The sequence below is a fragment of the Anolis carolinensis genome, unplaced genomic scaffold (genome assembly GCF_035594765.1).
Source record: "Anolis carolinensis isolate JA03-04 unplaced genomic scaffold, rAnoCar3.1.pri scaffold_13, whole genome shotgun sequence".
Classification (NCBI taxonomy): Eukaryota; Metazoa; Chordata; class Lepidosauria; order Squamata; family Dactyloidae; genus Anolis; species Anolis carolinensis.
Window position 1 is genome coordinate 17541128 of NW_026943824.1, and position 20384 is coordinate 17561511.

At 37.4% G+C, this 20384-nt stretch overlaps 1 protein-coding gene across 2 annotated transcripts in view; it reads right to left on the bottom strand.

Moving 5' to 3' along the window:
- cluap1 (clusterin associated protein 1) overlaps positions 1 to 20384 on the bottom strand; it is a 79738-nt gene that overhangs the window by 49032 nt on the left and 10322 nt on the right. For both annotated transcript variants that reach the window (XM_062964284.1, XM_062964285.1), the window contains exons 4-5: positions 15203 to 15382; positions 10632 to 10727 (exon numbers count right to left, since the gene is read on the bottom strand). In XM_062964284.1, coding sequence (XP_062820354.1) covers positions 10632 to 10727; positions 15203 to 15382 — 276 coding nt within the window. The remainder of the gene's footprint in view (positions 1 to 10631; positions 10728 to 15202; positions 15383 to 20384) is intronic.

The following is a 20384-nucleotide window of genomic DNA, read 5'->3' on the forward strand; positions in this document are numbered from 1 at the left end:
TGGTAACCCAGTCTTGAATGCTTTGTGCCTCAAAAACTCTTATGATATCAAAATCCAAAAAAGAAAACAAGAGATAATACTGGAAGATGAGGCCTCCAGGTCAGATATCACTGAACTTGCTAGTGTCTAGTGTCTAATGATCCAAGACAAAGGTCCTTTAGCTGCTGACCTACACAGAGGTGAAAAGGAAATCTAAAGATGCAACGCATACATATATGAGGAATGTGGAATGTGCCCAGCATTAATTACACTCTATAACAAAAATACAGGCCCCACCAACCTCGAAATTTGACAACACAACCCATCATCCACGCCTCTAGGTTGATACAACAAAAAGAAAAGAAAAATAAAGTCCTACTTAGAGGGAGAGCAATAATTGTTTTTATCCAATTGCTGCCACTTAGAAGGCTAAGCTCCGCCCACTTGGTCTCCTAGCAACCCACTCAGCCCAGTGTTAATAAAAGAATAAAAAATAAAATAAATACAAATAATACAATAAAAATAATTAAAAACACTAAAAAATTAATACAATAAAATACTATAACAAAATAACTAAAAATTATACAACAAAATAATAAAATATAATAAATAAAAAGATAAGTTACAATAAAATTAATTAAAAAAATACAAATAACGTCAAATAAAAATTCCACAACAACTTTTAACCAACACCAACACCACTTTGCCACAGCAACGCGCGGCTGGGCCCAGCTAGTCTATATTTTTTAATTAATTTTATTGTAACTTATCTTTTTATTATATTTTATTATTTTCTTGTATTGTAGTCTGTCTGTGCAATTTTCTTATTGTTATTATTATTATTATTATTATTATTATTATTATTATTATTTCTTGTTACTACTTTTATTTCCATGTACAACCATCTATGGTATGTACATTTACCGATCCTGCATGCTTCCAAACAAAAACTTTACTAGGTCTTACTTTCGGGGGAGGCCTTATATTTAGCAATTCAGCAAAACCTCTACTAGGTCTTATTTTCTGGGATATCTTATTTTTGGGGAAACAGGGTACTTCTGCTATTTTCTCCACCGTAGTGCCATTTCTGGTCTTTTTGAATGCCCAAAAGAGGAAAGTGGTGGCCAAAGGTGACTCACATTAAGTATTGCTGTGTTTAAGTCCCTCTTGAATTACGATTTTGAACTTTTCCTGATCCATAACAATATGGTTTGAAAGTGTTATTTCCTGTTTAATTAATTCCTTAATTTGAAAGCAGTTGTTCTCTTCCTGAAACTTTGTTTTGTTTTTGTAGCTGCCAAAACTAGGTTGAATGGATTGAGACTCAGTGAGATATTCATTGAAAAACTTTAGCAACACTAGCTGTGCCCGGCCACGTGTTGCTGTGGCGAAGTATGGTGGTATGGGAAATAAAGTATTGAGGAATTGGTGGTAGTTAAGGTAAAGGGTAAGGGTATGGAGTCCAGATAATCCATTTAAAGCAGATAATATAAGATTATAAATGGGTTATATAGCTGTGTGGAAGGGCCTTGAGTCTACACTGCCATCTAATCCAGTTAAAATCTGATAATTTGTATTTTATAGGCAGTGTGGAAGAGGCCTAAGTGAGGCCTAACTCTGCCTGTCCCCTGGGTGAGTGGGTTGCTAGGAGACCAAGTGCGCGGAGCTTAGCCTTCTAACTGGCAGCAATTGGATACAAACAATTATTCCTCTCCCTCTAATTAGGACTTTATTTTTCTTTTCTTTTTGTTGTATCAACCTAGAGGAGTGAATGATGGGTTGTGTTGTCAATTTTCGAGGTTGTGAGGTGTTTAGTTTTGTTGTTTTGGCCGTCGCCAGGATTCCATCACTCTTTTATATATATAGATCTGATTAAATGCAAAATACTGTTTCCAAAATGAAATGATCCCTTTCCACGTAATGCCTTCCATTTTGAAGAATATTCTACCCATTTTTTTCTGCCGAATCGAAGACCTCACGCTATAAGAACAAAGCACATCAAGATAGCTCACAGTTATCCTCCTCAACTAATTCAGGGTTCTATAGCGGAGAAGATGTCACAAAGACTTCTGCAGATGTCACTCTTTATAAAGAGCCCAAACACAACAACAATGCACAGCTAGGCTGTTGGAAAGCACTTATTTATAAGTGACTCACAGTGGGCTCTTTGATACCTACCCTGTTTGTTTCCATTGCCAAGGGGTATAAGAAACACTCAAACCCCAAAACACAATTTTGTATTGTATAAGGATTCTAACCTCCTTGCTCCTTGACAAAATTGCTAGACATGTTGACACATTTGCTTTCAACATAGGTGATGCTCCGCTTCATGGTCACCCTGTGACTCAGTAGAAGGAAACTGCCAGCACAACTGGCTCCCTGCTTCTCCATTAAAGAACAGGCTGCTATCAACAGTCACTTATATTCATACTAGCAGCAGGTGTCCTATGGATAACTGGTCCTAGACTAAGACGAGGAGATCTCACATCTATATATATAAAAGAGTGATGGCATCACGGCGACCGACAAAACAACAAAACTACAGGCCCCCCAACCTCGAAATTTGACAACACAACCCATCATCCATGCCTCTAGGTTGATACAACAAAAAGAAAAGAAAAATAAAGCCCTAATTAGAGAGAGAGGAATAATTGCTTTTATCCAATTGCTGCCAGTTAGAAGGCTAAGCTCCGCCAACTTGGTCTCCTTGCAACCCAATAAAAAATAATAAAAAACACTAAAAAATAATTTAAAACACTAAAAGATTAATACAATAAAATACTATAATAACAGAAAATAACTAAAAAATAATACAAGAAAATAATAAAATATAATAAATAAAAAGATAAGTTACAATAAAATTAATTAAAAAATACAAATAACGTCAAATAAAAATTACACAACAATTTTTAACCAATACCACCACCACTTTGCCACAGCAACGCGTGGCCGGGAACAGCTAGTGTCATATTTAAAAATATACTTTCTGAAGAGGAAGGTGCTTTATTGGATATTGAGGAGGAAGTGCTCTGCTATCCGGCAGTATTCCTTCCTATATGGCTGAAATGAATTTGTTTTTTGTATTCCCAAAGACTTTAAAAGCATGTACCGTATATACTCGAAGATAAGTCGAGTTTTTCAGCCTTTTTTATGAGCTGAAAAAGCCTCCCGCAGCTTATAATCGGGTCAAGGTCAAGCCGTTGCTTGCAATATAGGATCTATTTATCTCTCATCTTACCCTCCCTTATCAGTGTTTTCTTTTTCAAAACCTCCCTCGCTCTTAACCAAGGGAATGTTTTGAAAAGGGAGAGAAGCTCTTGCAAGTCAGGAAGAAGAATATATATATACCCATTATATATATAAGCATTTCCCCCTGAAATATTTGTTAATCTCTGCTACAGATATATAGGCATCTCCCCCTACAAGACTTTGCAATCCCTATGTGCCTAAATATTTGTATCTATCTATATACATTAATTTTATATATGAATTTCCCCCTCAGAGTTGGACACGACTTGACGGCAGGGGAAACCTTTACTTATCCTGATCTTGGGGGAAAAAAATTGGGAGTGTTGTCTTCTGGTCAACTTCCTGCTAAACCTTGTCTAATGAAGAACTAGCAGTAGACTGGACTGGACAGCCCTTCGACTCTGTTTTAATGCAAGATTTTAAGAGAACCCCTCAAAAACCTGCTGGATGTTATTTTGCTATATAATCTCAAGAACTTTTCTGTCCCTATCCTCTGACACTTGCATGCTGTAAAATATCAGAATTCTGGATTTTAATGCTAACGAAATTAAAGTGGGAGAAGTTAATGCACTTCTTTCTCCCCTTAAGCTATTCCATGACAAATCCAGTTCAGGCTGTAAAGCACCGCAAGGCATTCAACACGATCTATGAATAAGAATCGGAAGGCACTCTTCCAATGGACTGGACTGCTATCCTCCTACCACTTCAGAACTAATGAAACATTTTCTCACTAGCAGAAAAGGTTTCATTTGCTACTATTATATGGTGATAAAAGTCATTTATTTCAGATCTCAACTAATAATGATCCACCAATTTTTTTTCTGACGTGTGTAGGCACTCTATACTGCTTTTTAGAGTACCCAGATTATGCAGATGGAAAAGGAACACATGAAGTTCAGGCTCAGAGAAGCATCTAAATTTTTGAGAGAAATACCCGAGTCAGAGGACTCTTCTGCCTCAATTTATGACAATTACTTTCCTGCTGTGTTGAAAACTTCTAGACTTCCATCTATTTTGGATTTTAGCTTTCACATTCATTCTAAGTGGAGATGATGGGAATTGTAGGTGCTATCAATCTGAGGCCCAAAGAGTTTTCCATCTCTACTGCCAGGACTTATCCGTCAACATCTCCAAGTCTATGGCTGAACCCTTTTAAACAGGGTTAAACAGGGTTTAAATGCAGCATTTTGGCGACCCTTACCTTACCTTATTACATGCAATATTACTAATAATATTTATTTATTTATTTATTTATTTATTTATTTACAGCATTTATATTCCGCCCTTCTCACCCCGAAGGGGACTCAGGGCGGATCACATTACACATATAGGCAAACATTCAATGCCTTTTAACATAGAACAAAGACAAACAAACATAGGCTCCGAGCGGGCCTCGAACTCATGACCTCCTGGTCAGAGTGATTCATTGCAGTGATTCATTGCAGCTACTCTCCAGCCTGCGCCACAGCCTGAGCCCATTGCAATATAGTCGTATAATATAATATATTATATGTATATATACTTGTAAACCACCCTGAGTCCCCTTCGAGGTGAGAAGGGTGGGATATAAATGTCACAAATAAATAAATAAATAAATAAATAAATATAGTACAATATAGTAATATATAATGCTTATATTGTGCTATGCTAATAATGTAATATATTGTATGTACATATAACTTGTAAGCCGCCCTGAGTCCCCTTCGGGGTGAGAAGGGCGGGATATAAATTTTGTAAATAAATAAATCTGGGGAAGATATTACAGTGAGACAATCTTGGCCTGTTCTGTACCAACAGAGATTCTGGTGAAGTGATTGGAGTACTGCAGGTAACTAGTTCATTTCGAAGATCTCCCTTTATATACATGCCACTCATCATGAAATACTAGAACTCTGGTGTTTTATGGGGGGATAAATCAGAAAATTCTTACTGATTATAATTACTGTGACACCAAAACTGACCAGCTAGCACTGCTAGAAAGCCCATCTAGATTGCACAGGGAGCAATAGAAAATTAGCATTCACATCCAAATGTGATCCGGGAGCTGTACTTCTCAGTTTCAGCTAATTGCCAAGAAAGCAAAAACCAGAGATCATTAGAATAGCGCATGAAAGGCTGCTTCATATTTTTGGAGAGATCTGCAAATAAGTGGCCTTCACAAAAACTTTGTACTTTCCTTTCCGGCTGGCCCTAATGAGGCAGAAATCAAAGGCCTTCCTTCTGAATCAGGCCACAGCAAGGTCAATTCACCAACCGTTTTCACCACAATAGAAAATTGCTCCAAAAATAACCTCTACCATTGAAGGCACTGGTTCCATCATGTTACGAAGCATTCATACTTCAGGACACTAAATTTCCTGCTGGGATGTACAAGTCTTTCTGGTAAAGGGCAGTTGATTTTTCACCTGGGTCAATCATCCTTGGTTTTCATCTCTATGTCCATAGATATAGATCTCTATGTCCATACTATTTCTACCAAAGTAAGCTTCATCCCGCAAAGCTATGAGTTGATCACAATACCAGATATGGGGGAAGTTATGTACCATATATACTCAAAGATAAGCCAAGTTTTTCATCCCCTTTTTTTGAGCTGAAAAAGCCTCCCGCGGCTTATAATAGGGTCAAGGCCAAGGCAACAGAACCGGGAGGCCATAGCTTGCAATATCTATACATATAAAAGGGTAATGAAATTTCGGCCTAGGACAAAACAACAAAACTACACATCCCAGAAACACTAAACTTGGCAGCACAACCCCTCATCCATGCCTCTACGTTCATACAACAAAAAGAAAAGAAAAATAAAGTCCTAATTAGAGGGAGAGGAATACTTGTTTTTATCCAATTGCTGCCAGTTAGAAGGCTAAGCTCCGCCCACTTGGTCTCCTAGCAACCCACTCAGCCCAGGGGACAGGCAGAGTTAGGCCTCACTTAGGCCTCTTCCACACTGCCTATAAGATACAAATTATCTGATTTTAACTGGATTATATGGCAGTGTAGACTCAAGGCCCTTCCACACAGCTATATAACCCATTTATAATCTTATTTTATCTGCTTTGAACTGGATTATCTTGACTATTTCCCATACCACCATACTTCGCCACAGCAACGCGTAGCCGGGCACAGCTAGTATGATATATTCCTCGCTTACCCTCCCTTATCAGTGTGTTTTCTCTTGCAAAGCCTCCCTCGCTCTTAACCAAGGGAATGTTTTGAAAAGGGAAAGACACCCTTGCAAGTCAGGAAGAAGAAAAAAAAATATATCCAGTAATCTTATAAAAGCATTTTCCCCTGAATATATTTGTTAAACTCTCCTTCAGATATATAGGCACTAACCCCCTGTATGCATTTGCAATCCCTATGTACAGTAGAGTCTCACTTATCCAACACTTGCTTATTCAACGTTCTGGATTATCCAACACATTTTTGTAGTCAATGTTTTGTTTTCAATATATCGTGATATTTTGGTGCTAAATTCATAAATACAGTAATTACTACATAGCATTACTGCATATTGAACTACTTTTTCTGCCAAATTTGTTGTCTAACATGATGTTTTGGTGCTTCATTTGTAAAATCATAACCTAATTTGATGTTTAATAGGCTTTTCCTTAATGCCTCCTTATTATCCAACATATGCGCTTATCCAACATTCTGCCGGCCCGTTTATGTTGGATAAGTGAAACTCTACTGTACTTATATATCTGTATCTATCTATCTATCTATATACATTAATTTTATATATGAATTTTCCCCTCATATGTTTACAGGTCTTTGCAAATCCTATATACATATAGATCCATGTACCTGTATATCTGTATCCATATATACATATATCACATACACACACACACACACACACACACACACATTATTTAACCTACTGATGCCTCGATTAATGTAATTTTATTGGTATCTATTTTTATTTTGAAATTTACCAGTAGCTGCTTCATTTCCCACCCTCAGCTTATACTCAGGTCAATAAGTTATCCCAGTTTTTTGTGGTAAAATTAGGTGCCTTGGCTTATATTCGGGTCATCTTATACTCGAGTACAGTAGAGGCTCACTTATCCAAGACTCGCTTATCCAAGGTTCTGGATTATCCAAGGCATTTTTGTAGTCAATATTTTCAATATATCGTGATATTTTGGTGCTAGATTTGTAAATACAGTAATTACAACAAAACATTACTGCATATTGAACTACTTTTTCTGTCAAATTTGTTGTATAACATGGTGTTTTGGTGCTTAATTTGTAAAATCATAACCTAATTTGATGTTTAATAGGCTTTTCCTTAATGCCTCCTTATTATCCAAGATATTTACTTATCCAAGGTTCTGCCGGCCCGTTTAGCTTGGATAAGTGAGACTCTACTGTATATACAGTAAGCCTAAAAAATCCTTATTGAGACCTATCCTGCAACATATTGCAGGCCAGACCTATCTTCTTTCCCAGGCTGGACAAACTAAAATTTATCAAGTAACATAGGACAAGGAATCAATTAGAGAATCTATGTCAGGGTGGACACGACAAACTTTTTTCCCTGCAAAATGTCACGGAAATTTTTCACAGAGAACTCTTCTGTAATATACCGCCTCTTACTGAAGGCCAGAGCATAATATTTAAGCGTGCTCCATTGGATAACCATGTGCAGAAGCAATGGTCGAAGAAAAGAATTATTTCTTCTCTCTCACCACTACCATGGAATTGGCTTTCTACTGCACCCTGGCCCAAGTTCAGTGAGATCTGCTCCAAGTTTTCCTTCATCAATGTTCTAGTCTCCATCCCACTTATTTATCGCCCACAATTCCTTAGTAAACCAGAAAGATTGAAAGAATATCAGGGAGAAATAATTAAGAAGTGGAAATTATTAAGAAGTAGGCCTGGGCTGTGGCGCAGGCTGGAGAGCAAGCCAGCTGAAACCAGCTGCAATGAATCACTCTGACCAGGAGGTCATGAGTTCGAGGCCCACTCAGAGCCTATGTTTGTCTTGTCTTTGTTCTATGTTAAAAGGCATTGAATGCTTGCCTATATGTGTGATGTGATCCTCCCTGAGTCCCCTTCGGGGTGAGAAGGGCGGAATATAAATGCTGTAAATAAGTAAATAAATAAATAATAAAAAGTTTATTTTTATATCCTGCCCCATCTCCCCAAAGGGACTCGGAGCAGATCACATGAGGCCAAGCCCAACAACATACAATAAAATACAATAATATAAAATACTAGCTGTGCCCGGCCACGCGTTGCTGTGGCAAAGTCTGGTGGTCTGGGAAATAAAGTATTGAGGAATTGGTGGTAGTTAAGGTCAAGGGTAAAGGTTTTCCCCAGACATTAAGTCCAGTCGTGTCTTACTCTGGAGGTTGGTGCTCATCTCCATTTCTAAGCCGAAGAGCCGGCGTTGTCCGTAGACTCCTCCAAGGTCATGTGGGATGACTACATGGAGCGGCGTTACCTTCCCGTCGGAGCAGTACCTATTGATGCACTCACATTTGCATGTTTTTGAACTTCTGGGTTGGCAGAAGCTGGGGCTAACAGTGGGGGCTCTCTCCGCTCCCCCAATTCAAACCTGTGGCCTTTCGGTCCAGAAGTTCAGCAGCTCAGCGCTTTAACACGCTGTGCCATCAGGAGATATTATTTCCTAAATGTTGTGAATATACAATATTTCTGATTGGTTTTTCCCTGAGTGAATTTTTTGTTGGGAGGTGTTAGCTGGCCCTGATTGTTTCCTGTCTGGAATTCCCTTGTTTTCAGAGTGATGTTGTTTGCGATATTTTATGTGCTTCTACTGTCTGTGGCCCTGAGAAAACAGGATTTGCCAGACTTTGATGATGGGAATACTTTGTTGGGAGGTGTTAGCTGGCCCCGATTGTTTCCTGTGTGGAATTCCCCTGTTTATTTACTGTCCTGGTTTTAGAGATTATATTGTTCTGCATTATTCTATCCCAGTAATTATTTCATATTAAAGAAGAATCTCACTTATCCAACATTCGCTTATACAATGTTCTGGATTATCCAACCCAGTCTGCCTTTTCATAATCAATGTTTTTGTAGTCAGTGTTTTAAATTCATTGTGATATTTTAGAGGTAAATTTGTAAATACAGTACAGTAGAGTCTCACTTATCCAACATAAACGGGCCGGCAGAATGTTGGATAAGCAAATATGTTGGATAATAAGGAGGGATTAAGGATAACCCTATTAAACATCAAATTAAGTTATGATTTTACAAATTAAGCACCAAAACATCATGTTAGACAACAAATTTGTCAGAAAAAGTAGTTCAGTACACAGTAATGCTATATAGTAATTACTGTATTTATGAATTTAGCACCAAAATATCACGACATATTGAAAGCATTGACTACAAAAATGCGTTGGATAATCCAGAACGTTGGATAAGCGAGTGTTGGATAAGTGAGACTCTACTGTAAATACTACATAGCATTACTGCGCATAGAACTACTTTTTCTGTCAAATTTGTTGTATAATATGATGTTTTGGTGCTTAATTTGTATAACGATTACCTAATTTGATGTTTAATTGTCTTTTCCTGAATCCCTTCTTATAATCCAACATATTCACTTATCCTGCCGGCCTGTTTACGTTGGATAAGTGAGACTCTACTGTATATTGATAATCTTAAATTATCTGCTTAGAACTGGATTATCTGAGGCCCCTTCTTCACAGCTGTATAAAATGCACACTGAAGTGGATTATATGGCAGTGTGGAGTCAAGAGAATCCAGTGCAAAGCAGATAATATAAGATTATAAATGGGTTATATAGCTGTGTGGAAGGGCCTTGAGTCTACACTGCCATATAATCCAGTGCAAATTAGATAATCTGTGGAAGAAGTCTAAGTGAGGCCTAAATCTGCCTGTCCCCTAACTGAAACCTGGCTGTCCCTTGGTTGCTAGGCAACCAAGTGGGCAGAGATTAGCCCTCTAAACTGGCAGCAATTGGATAAAAAAATTATTGCTCTCCCTCTAATTAGGACTTTATTTTTCTTTTCTTTTTGTTGTATCAACCTTGAGGCGTGGATGATGGGTTGTGTTGTCAAATTTTGAGGTTGGGGGGCCTGTACTTTTGTTGTTTTGTGAATTGCCGTGATGCCATCACTCTTTTATATATATAGATAACAATCACAGGAGATCAATAACACAGCTTCAACAGAGTAAAAAACATAAAGGCATCAGGGAAAGAAAAAAGGAAATTGCTGAAGTACAACATATAAAGCAAGAATTGTAGATGGCCAGGAACCAGAGAAACAAGGAGAGAAAAAGTTCACTTAAACAGTTGCTGTTTTCCAAAGAATCAATCAAACATCGTGTCTAGAAACAATCAGAAAGTTGCAGCACAGAGACTAATGAATTAAACATGTTTGGTACTTTTTTTTTTGAAGACTTACCCTTAACTCCACTTCTTTGCCCAGTAAATCATAAAGAGAGGCTCCTTTAGAAGTGATTTCTGAAGCAAGCTGCCTGGCAGTCTTCAAATCTCCAATCTAAACAAACACCAGAAGAAGAGATTTATCTTTAGAAGAGGAGCAGGGAGAGGAGGAACGTATTTCTACCTATAACGATGTGTTTTTAAAAAAAGCTATGAACTGTATGTTGCCACAAAGAGAGCTGATATTCCTTGCCTAATCAGAAATACTAAACCTTACCATTTTCTGGAATTTATAGAGCATAAGACTAAATGCTTCTTTAAGTATAAATATGCCCGCATATTTAGGACACAGAAAAACAGCTTCAAACTACAGGAATGGAGATTCCACCTGAACATGAGGAAGAACTTCCTCACTGTGAGAGAGGGCTGTTCAGAAGTGGAACTCTCTGCCCAGGAGTGTGGTGGAGGCTCCTTCTTTGGAGGCTTTTAAACAGAGGCTGGATGGCCATCTGTCAGGGGTGCTCTGAATGCAATAATTGCCATATGTAAGCCACTTTGAGTCCCCTTTGGGGTAGAGAAAGGCAGGCTATAAATAATAATAATAACCATAATAATAATAATAATAATAATAACAATAATAATTTTATTTTTGTACCCCGCCACCATCTCCCCAGAGGGACTCGGGGCGGCTCACAAATATAAAACCAGCATACAGTGATATCAAATATAAATATCAAATATAAAAACACACAAATAAATTTAAAAGGCATTAAAAAAAATCACAATCATTATAAAACACATGAAAACACAGCAATAAAAACATAAAATGAGCTGGGCAAAGTGCCATATATACTCAAGTATAAGCCGACCTGAATAGAAGCCGAGACACCTAATTTTACCACAAAAAAAACTGGGAAAACATTGACTCCAATATAAGCCGAGGGTGGAAATTTCAGAAATAAACATAGATACCAATAAAATTACATTAACTGAGGCATCAGTAGGTTAAATGTTTTTGAATATTTACATCAAGCTCAAATTTAAGATAAAACTGTCCAACTCTGATCAAATCATTTTTCTTATCTTCTTCTTTGTAAATGTGCTTATGTATCCTTTTAATAATACTAGAGTAAAATAATACATGTAATAATAATAATAATAATAATAATAATAATAAATACAGGAAAATAATACATATAATAATAAATAGAGTAAAATAATAAATATAATAATAATAATAAGATCAGAGTGAAAAAATAAATGTATTAACAATAATAACAAAAATAGAGTAAAATACATGTAATATTAGCATTAACTGAGGCATCAGTAGGTTAAATGTTTTTGAATATTTACATAAAGCTCAAATTTAAGATAAGACTGTCCAACTCTGATCAAATCATTCTTCTCATCTTCTTCTTTGTAAATGTGTTTATGTATCCTTTTAATAATACTAGAGTAAAATAATACATGTAATAAGAATAAATACAGGAAAATAATACATGTAATAATAAATAGAGTAAAATAATGAATGCAATAATTATAATAAGATCAGAGTGAAATAATAAATGCATTAATAATAATAATAATAAAAAATAGAATAAAATAAATGTAATAGTAGCAACAATAATAGAGAAAAATAATAAATGTAATAGTAGCAACAATAATAGAGAAAAATAATAAATGTAATACAGTAGAGTCTCACTTATCCAACATAAACGGGCCGGCAGAATGTTGGATAAGCGAATATATTGGATAAGAAGGAGGCATTAAGGAAAAGCCTATTAAATATCAAATTAGGTTATGATTTTACAAATTAAGCACCAAAACATCATGTTAGACAACAAATTTGACAGAAAAAGTAGTTCAATACACAGTAATGCTATGTAGTAATTACTGTATTTATGAATTTAGCACCAAAATATCACGATATATTGAAAACATTGACTACAAAAATGCGTTGGATAATCCAGAACGTTGGATAAGCGAGTCTTGGATAAGTGAGACTCTACTGTAGTAGCAACAATAATAGAGAAAAATAATAAATGTACCATATATTCTCGAGTATAAGCTGACCCAAATATAAGCCAACCAGGACCCTCACCCGAGTATAAGCCGAGGGGGGCTTTTTCAATATTAAAAAAGGGCTGAAAACTAGGCTTATACTCGAGTATATACAGTAAATACATTTTCCTGCTTCTTGGCACAATGGGTTGGACTGGATGGCCCACAAGGTCTCTTCCAACTCTATGATTCTAAGTTCAAGGAAACATCCTGACCTAATGACCTGTAACATCCATCCACAAGACACTTATCCATGAACAGAATACATTTTTACACCAAAAATGGAAACAAGCCAGCGAGAAATCAAATTTGGCACAGTCAAGACACCGTCTTGAGAGTTGCAGCTCTCCCGGTCTCCAAGGGCAACTGCCAATTATTTTCCAGAAATTAGATATTATAATTTCAAAATGCTTACTGCTGAAACCTTTTTGCCTTAAGGTGTGGGATCTTTATGGCAGAAAGGTGACTGAGAATTTCACACTCAAGTCTGAGATGAAGGGACTATCACTACTGCCATCCTTGTCATAGGAGCTAGGAGACTTCTACCCCAAAGAGTACAAATTGTGGGGAAATCAATGCCCGCATTAATCCTCACACTGAGAGGGAAAGGCACATGCAAAGAACTGGTGATGCCTAGAATTCTCTCTTGGATCGGGATCAGCACAGCCACAGAATGAGGTTGCAAGTCCAAAAGAAGCTGGGGCAACGGGAGGGAAACAAGGAAGAAAAAGTGGGAAAAAGTGGGAAATAATAATAATAATTATTATTATTATAGGCCACCCTACTGGGATCTGCACACATCATCAGAAAATACATCACACAGTCCTAGACACTTGGGAAGTGTTCGACTTGTGGTTTTGCGAAACGAAATCCAGCATATCTATCTTGTTTGCTGTGCCATACAACGTCGTTGTGTTGATAATAATAATAATAATAATAATAATAATAATAATAATAATAACTTTATTTTTATACCCCGCCTCTATCTCCCCAAAGGGGACTCAGGGCGGCTTACATGGGGCCAAGCCCGAATAAAAACAGTAGCAGTATAAAACACAGCAATAGACAAAAACATGCACAAATAAAAAATTTAAACATTAGCCAATAAAAACAAGAACTAATAAAAACATGGATTAAATAGGAATAATTACGCTGAAAAGGGAGATTGCCCCATTTATGGATCCCAACTTATAATATCCAGTTCCTTTCACAGGTTGGGAAAGGATGCCTAAAACATCAAACAATGGCAAAACAAATCATAGAAAGAACAATCAGAGTTTTAACAACTTTTTGGTAATAAAGTGATGCCTTTCCAAAAACAAAGGAGAGGGAAAACAGATCATTTTCAGTGAAAACTGGGTCACTCTCACTCAGAAAAAATATTTTTCGACTATACTTCTTAGGATTCTCCAGGTATTCTGGGAGTTATGTTCCAAAAAAAATTGTTCCAAATTCTGGTTTCTCAGTTTATTTGGATCACAATCCTCATGCGGCACTATCTAAACACAGACATTTAGATGCCAGGAGCGGAAAAGCAGACAATCCTATTTATTACTGTAAAATCAAATACATTTTCTGTGACTTTTTTACACCTGTGGCTTTTATTTTTAAAAAAACTCACACACAAATACAGTAGTGTCTCACTTATCCAACATAAACGGGCTGGCAGAATGTTGGATAAGCGAATATGTTGGATAATAAGGAGAGATTAAGGAGAAACCTATTAAACATCAAATTAGGTTATGATTTTACAAATTAAGCACCAAAACATCATGTTATACAACAAATTTGACAGAAAAAGTAGTTCAATATGCAGTAATGCTACTTAGTAATTACTGTATTTACGAATTTAACACCAAAATATCACAATGTATTGAAAATATTGACTACAAAAATGCGTTGGATAATCCAGAACGTTAGATAAGTGAATGTTGGATAAGTGAGACTCTACTGTACCAGCATAATTAAAGATTCAAGAATAATGTGGTTCAATTCATAAAAGGAAACATGATTAATAACTTAATATATTTAAGTCATTAATTAAATCGCAATTAATTAACACCAAGTAATACAGTTTAATCTAGTAAAGATTTTAAAAGCTTAGGGGAAAAGAAAATTACAATAACTGCTTTAAAACTACAAGTTAATTGGATCTGACTGAATAGCAAGTTCCCTAACATTTTGGCCGAAATAAAGCGAGTGCTCAAAGAAAATTAAGCCACAAAGTGTCAGTCATAGCCACAGTCTTTGTGATGCACCAGGTTCTGGAACTTTCTTATCCCCAGAGATTGACTATCGAACTCCATTATTTTGGGACTCAAAATCATCCTTGACGCATACAGAGGGTCAGCTTATACAGGAGAATAAATGGTGTGTTCTCTAAGGTGCTCTTTAAAAAGCACTCTTGCAAAATAATGCTACTTCACGGGGAAGTGGTAAGGCTGCAAGTATACTCTGGGCTCCCAAAAGGATAGAAATACTATAAGCACTTTCTCTAGTTAGTTTTTGACAAAGCGTGAGATTCCATACTTTTGAGCCGAGGTCAAATTTGAATTTCCCCGTATCCTCTTCACCCACAGTAGTGGCTTCCATCCCTTTGGACTTCATGGCATTGTAAAGCACGGAAGTGATCTTTAAAAGCTCCTTCACTGCATAGCCATCTGCTTGGTATAGCTTTTTAGTGTTGAGCTTTATGTGAGCCTTTGTTGCCTGTTGGAGAGAAAAAAAATGAATAACTGGTATTTATTTTTTGCTATGCTAGAACTTTAAGGCAATCTCCCAAGCAACAACCACCTGGAGCCAAAACAGCTTGAGCTTCCACAAAGTTGCAGTAACAAGTGCCTTCAAATCAGACTCTGCAGGCTCTGGAAAAGGGCTTTGCTCTGAATGCAACTTCTATGTTAGTGGCTAATGACGAGTGCTTTCAGCCATATTTTTTAAAACAAATAATAAAAACAGTTATTAGACACGAACCTCTGCATTTGCCCAAACCTTCATATTATTTTTTTTTTGGTGTTCATTTTTGTTGATATATTGTGTGTCACGTGCAACAATTTTTGAACTGATTACATTTCACCAGTTTTATTATTAAAAATAATGGCTTGAGGGTTGGATTGCTGACCTGAAAGCTGCCAGGTTCGAATCCCACCCGGGGAGAGCGCGGATGAGCTCCCTCTATCAGCTCCAGCTCCATGCGGGGACATGAGAGAAGCCTCCCACAAGGATGGTAAAAAACATCAAAACATCCGGGCGTCCCCTGGGCAACGTCCTTGCAGACGGCCAATTCTCTCACTCCAGAAGCAACTCCGGTTGCTCCTGACACGAAAAAAAAAACCAGTTTTATTTGTAAACAAACAGAGATGATTACACTATGTTACAAAATTTGAAAAACATTCTTTTTCTGTGTGTTGTCGAAGGCTTTCATGGCCGGGATCAAAGGGTTGTTGTGTGTTTTCTGGGCTGTATGGCCATGTTCCAGAGGTATTCACTCCTGACGTTTCGCCCACATCTATGGCACTTCTCAAGGACTCACAACCTCACAACCTCTGAGGATGCCTGCCATAGTTGTGGGCGAGACGTCGGGGGTGGGTGCTTCTGGAGCATGGCCATACAGCCCGGAAAACCTACTACAATTCTGTTTCTGGTTTGAAAGTGTTATTTCTTGTTTATGTGTGCGGTACCTACTTTGAAAATAGTTGTTCTACTCCAGAAACTTTGTTTTTGTAGTGGCCACAAACTATGTTGAATTAGTTGAGACTCTTATCAGATATTCATTGAAAAACTAGAGCAAAACGTGCTATAGCAGGATGTCCCTCAAAAACAAAGTTTTTGTAGTTTAATCCATATTTTTCATGTTTTATGATAGAACCAATTAGGAAATGACATTCATAATCCAGGAACAAAAATCATGTTACATAGTATTATTGTTCAATAAATAATTCTTTAAAATATTCGAACAGTATTGTACTTGCTGTAATTTATGAGCTTCTGAGTCCCAGTTTTGGGAGGGTGGGTTTATTTTTCACTATAGAAATTATACAAGCAGCACTACACCAGTATAAGGTAAAGGTTTCACCTGATGTTTTAATATGTTCTTAATATGATTATTATTTCATTTTTTGTTATGTTTATTTATTTATTTATTTACAGTATTTATATTCCGCCCTTCTCACCCCGAAGGGGACTCAGGGCGGATCACATTACACATATAAGGCAAACATTCAATGCCTTTTAACATAGAACAAAGACAAGACAAACATAGGCTCCGAGCTGGCCTCGAACTCATGACCTCTTGGTCAGAGTGATTTGTTGCAGCTGGCTGCAGCTGGCTGCTCACCAGCCTGCGCCACAGCCCGGACTTTAATGCTACTATTGTTAAACAATTGGGGATCAGAAAGCCTTTTTGACTCATTCTGAAACATCCAGAACCGTACCAGTATACATCTTCTATTCCCTCTTAATGTTTAGTGTTGGATTTTAATAGCTATGTATGTACTTTGATGTTTTTGTATGTTTTGTTGTTTTATCCGGGTTTGGCCCCATGTAAGCCGCCCCGAGTCCCTTCGGGGAGATGGAGGCGGGGTATAAAAATAAATTATTATTATTAATATTATTATTATTATTACATTGTGTGGCCATAAAATAGAGCAAAAGAAGGAGAAAACCCAACCCATTTCTCAATGCTATCAGGAAGAAACCCTTGTGCAGCAGATATACTTTGCACCCCTCACGAGGGATTCTCTAATTATGTCAAAAGAAATGCGGCGCAGCCAATTCTATTTTTCCAAGTCACCTAGGATGAAATGTACCGATGATTATACCTTCACTTAATTGGAAACAAATTGTTGCCCATGTCACCTTTTCAGCGGGGTCAGCTATTTTCCCCTGTGAACTGTCACAATGGCACTACTACAACAACAATTCTTTATTGATTAGTCACTTTTGACCATATCAAAACATGTAAAACATCCAATACGTACACACTTACGCATACACACAATAAAACCATGTAAAGATACAAAACATCCCGACCTTACCTTATTGAACTCTTCTCTTTCAAAAATCCTTATGGACCAGCTGTTAGTGCTTGCCTGTTAACTTACTGTTTTGATTTTTCTTCCATTTTTTTACCTTAGATCAATCTAGCTCTCTAAACAGAGGAACGGTTCTGTTCAACATCTTTATTAACGACTTAGACGAAGGGTTAGAAGGCACAATCAAGTTTACAGACGACACCAAACTGGGAGGGAGAGCCAACACTCCAGAAGACAGGAGCAGAATCCAAAACGATCTTAACAGACTAGAGAGATGGGCCGAAACTAACAAAATGAAGTTCAACAGGGACAAATGCAAGATACTCCACTTCGGCAGAAAAACTGGAATGCAAAGATACAGAATGTGGGATGCCTGGCTCGATAGCAGTATGTGTGAAAAAGATCTTGGAGTCCTCGTGGAGAAGAAGGGGAACATGAGCCAATAATATGATGCGGCAGCTAAAAAAGCCAACGGGATTTTGGCCTGCATCAATAGGAGTATAGCGTCTAGATCAGGGGTCCTCAAACTTTTTAAGCAGAGGGCCGGTCCACAATCCTTCAGACTGTTGAGGGGCCGAATTATCATTTGGAAAAAAAAATACAAACAAATTCCTATGCATACTGCACATGTCTTATTTGTAGTGCAACAACAACAACTAAAGAACAATACAATATTTAAAAATGAAAACAATTTTAACCAACATAAACCTATTAGGATTTCAATGGGAAGTGTGGGCCTGCTACTGGCCAATGAGATAGTCAAGTTAATTAGGATTGTTGTTGTTGTTGTTTTGTGCCTTCAAGTCATGTCAGACTTTGGCAGAGCCTAAGTCTAAAATTAATTATTTATTTACTGCATTTATTTACTACATTTATATCCCACCCTTCTCACCCTGAAGGGGACTCAGAGCAGCTGTATGTACATACAATATATTATATTATTAGCATAACACAATATTAGCATTATATATTACTATATGGAACTATACCACTATACTATTATATAATGTGTAATATATAACATATAAATAATATTATTATATGGTATTACTATATTATATTGTATAACGTAAGATTATTATCAATATTATATGTATATACAATATATTATATTATTAAAACTGATATAAAAATATTATATTATAAAACTGAGGGCAGGGGCCAGGTAAATGACCTTGGAGGACCACATCCGGCCCCCGCCGGTCTAGATCCAGAGAAGTCATGCTTCCCTCTATTCTGCCTTGGTCAGACCATGTTACCTGGAATCACACTGTGTCCAATTCTGGGCACCACAATTAAAAGGAGATGTTGACAAGCTGGAATGTGTCTAGAGGAGGGTAACTAAAAGGATCAAGAGTCTGGAGAACAAGCCCTATGAGAAGCGGCTTAAAGAACTGGGCATGTTTAACCTGCAGAAGAGAAGGCTGAGAGGAGACATGATAGCCATGTATAAATATATGAAGGGAAGTCATAGGGAGGAGGGAGCAAGCTTGTTTTTTAGACTAGGACACGGAACAATGGCTTTAAACTACAGGAAAGGAGATTCTACCTGAACATCAGGAAGAACTTCCTGACTGTGAGAACTGTTAGGCAGTGGAACTCTCTGCCGCGGACTGTGGTGGAGGCTTTGAAGCAGAGGCTGGATGGCCATCTGTCGGGGGTGCTTTGAATGCAATTTCCTGCTTCTTGGCAGGGGGTTGGTCTGGATGGCCCATGAGGTCTCTTCCAACTATTATTCTATGACAAAGCTCCACTTTAGTCCAGAAATGAAGAGACAAATGTCAAGAAAGAGTCATTTCCACAGGTGGGACCAGCAAGAGAACAGACGCAACTGAGAATAGATAAGTTTGTTCCCCTGCTCTCACATACCCCAAAGCTTGATCTGAAGGAACTTTTGTACAGCAGTGCCACTCTTCAAAACAAAAATGGCTTCCGGGCTTTAAAGAGCTTACTATGAAATCACCAGTCGAAAGCAGAGGAAATCCTCAAGGTAACAACATGCCAAACATTGACTCCTTGGCTTTTGCAAATGGTGTCAGTTTCATGTGCCCTAAGTCACAGACAGCTTTACTAAAGCGAGATGAGCACCAGGCAGGAGCCGTTTATCCCCCAACACCTGCTTCCATCTCATCATGCTAAGCCCAGCAATGTTTGTTTACTGATGGCCTTTGCTGGGTGGCTTTTTCATCTAGTTGTCGCCTACCAAAGTGTCACCGGAAAGTTTTGAAGGTCCTGGGCAAGCAAACAGTGAAAGAGAACATTCTGCATATTTTTGCTTCACTCTAATCACAATGATACTTGAGATTTGGGCCATTATTTACTGCCATGACATCCAGGGAGTAAAATCACAGGTAGAATGTTGAGAAATAGAGTGGTTGGAAGAAAGGCCTATTTTAGGAAATTCTTGGCCAAAAGATGGTAAATCCCCCTCCTGAGCAAAAAGGAAACATTTCATAGCACAAAGCCAGTGACATGAACATTACGTTTTTCTCTAACCAGATAAGACGCCACCGTATAATTTCAAGATACAAGCAAATACAAAAACCTCAAAGCAAACCATTTGGTCACAAGGACAAAACTCAAAAGCATGTAAACATCTGTTTGCGCTAGTTCTTAATGATTTGTTTCAAAAATTATGCCAAATCTGGGTCACAATCACACCAGGATCCTGCTAAAGT